The sequence below is a fragment of the Citrus clementina genome, unplaced genomic scaffold (assembly GCF_000493195.1).
Source record: "Citrus clementina cultivar Clemenules unplaced genomic scaffold, Citrus_clementina_v1.0 scaffold_8, whole genome shotgun sequence".
Classification (NCBI taxonomy): domain Eukaryota; kingdom Viridiplantae; phylum Streptophyta; class Magnoliopsida; order Sapindales; family Rutaceae; genus Citrus; species Citrus x clementina.
The window spans coordinates 16,542,248-16,544,233 of NW_006262022.1; the positions used below are offsets into that span (position 1 = coordinate 16,542,248).

General features: G+C 35.1%; 1 protein-coding gene across 2 annotated transcripts in view; it reads left to right on the forward strand.

Moving 5' to 3' along the window:
- The first annotated feature begins 345 nt into the window (after positions 1–345).
- LOC18034830 (transmembrane protein 184B) overlaps positions 346–1,986 on the forward strand; it is a 5,657-nt gene continuing 4,016 nt past the window's right edge. For both annotated transcript variants that reach the window (XR_002904275.1, XM_006423877.2), the window contains exons 1-2: positions 346–1,036; positions 1,297–1,370. Coding sequence is in view for 1 of the 2 variants with exons in the window: in XM_006423877.2 (XP_006423940.2) it covers positions 878–1,036; positions 1,297–1,370 (233 nt within the window). In the remaining variant the exon portion in view is untranslated. The remainder of the gene's footprint in view (positions 1,037–1,296; positions 1,371–1,986) is intronic.

Below are 1,986 nucleotides of genomic sequence, written 5' to 3' on the forward strand. Positions count from 1 at the left end.
GTGCCATTAAAGTTAGTGGTCAAATTTAATGCAGTGTCGCATATGACATGTGCGAGTATTTTTTTAAATAAGGTGCAAGTATTTTTAAAATTAGTATTACCTATATGAAGAATTTGAAAACAAGTGTCACTTGTGTGAAGAATGTTAAAACAATTTTAGCTGAGTGTAATTAACCCTGTAAAGAATTAAATTTTGGCAACATCTTAGTGATTTTAGTAGTAAATAGAAAAAGGAAAAAAAAACTTAAAAAGGACATTAAAAAAAAAAAGGAAAGGAAAGGAAGGTAAAAAGGGGTAAGTAGTGGGGTAAAATAAAGCGCGTGTTGGTTTGTTACAATTTTTTATTAATCCAGCGACGAAGCACAGAGAGCCGCCATTATTGGTTGCCAGCGGGGCGCCGTTTAGGAGATTGTTGTTCACTTTAGCAGACTTTTCTATTATCTTCTTCGAATTCACTCTTTGTTACACAGATCTGCTCGCCAGCCAGCCGTGCCCCCTTCTTCTTCTTCTTCTTCTTCTTCTTCTTCTCCTTCTTCATTAAGATTATAATTAACAAGGAAAAAAAGAGAGGAAAGATTACGTCACTCTCCTTTAAACTTCATCCTCACTTTCCTTAATTCTCTCTCTTACCATTAATCTTCTCTTATTTTATTTTATTTTTATTTTATTTTTTTGCTTATCTACTTGCTTTCCCTTTACTCAATTCTCTCTCTCTCTTCCCCACTCTAAACCTGCTTCTAGGGTTAGGGCAAATTACTTCGATTTTTTTTTTGGTTTTTTCCAATCAAATGTTCAGCTTCGATCGTACCCATTTAAGACTGGAAACTGTCTAATTAATCGTGGGTTTGAATTTGATTTGTTAACTCAAGAAAAAAGAAATGGGTGGTGAATCGGTGCCCTTTTTCTATATCTTCATAGCATTCTTGTGCACCATTGGAGCCACTTCGTTGGCCATCTTTCACATCTACAGACACCTCTTGAATTACACGGAGCCTACTTATCAGAGATACATCGTTCGAATCATCTTCATGGTCCCAGTAAGTTATAATTTCTTTCTTCTTTATCAATCAGTTATTACTTTTGTGTTATCGCATTTTGCTCGTTGTTTGTTTTAAGCTTATGATCATGTTACTTGGTAAGAATGGAATTTGGGGATTCATTCGATTTGAATTTTTGAATCTTATGACGTTTTGCCATTCATGATTGTGTCGTTGTTGAGCCTTGGAACGGTTTGCGGGTCCGTATTTTTATGCTATACTTGGTCTAATTAATTTATGTAAATCTTTCTCTGTGGCAGCTTTTTGCGGTGATGTCTTTCTTGTCACTTGTTTTTCCAGAACGTGCAATCTACTTCAATTCCATTCGAGAAGTGTAAGTTTCTGAATAAAGTTAAAGATTTAACTCAAGACTTCTGTCTGTTTCATGATTCTAAACTCATGGTTGAGATTTTGGGTTTATTTCTGACCTATCTTTGAATTTCAGTCAAGGAGATATTTCTGACTTATTTAGTTAATTAGATGCATATTTATGTACTGTAGCTGACCTTGAAATTTTTCATGCTAGCTACTTGTTTGTTTTGGGAAGCAATGGCTAGATGCATACCTCTTGAATTTTAGCTTTAGAAGGGTTTTCCTCTGACATGAATGACTGTTTTGAAGTTTTTTTAAAGTTAAATGCGCCGCAACGCGCTGCATAGCAACAAGCTTAGGCTTCTAGTTAATAATTTGTTTTATGTGGGTTGTCCTTGCCTTTGAAGCTCATTACGTTCTCAGTTATTGTTATCATCTTTTTTTACTTTTGGCAGAGTATTAAAATAGGAGAAATTAGAGTAGGCTTTACTTATGTACTGTCTTGAAGCTATCATTGTTGCCCCAACTGCTACATGTCAGTTAGCATTGTGCAGTTTGTCCTGGTTGGCAATATGTTGGAGTCTGCTTCTGTTTGTTTCTGGGAAAAAGTTTTTGTTTGGTCTCTGCTCATTTTTGTA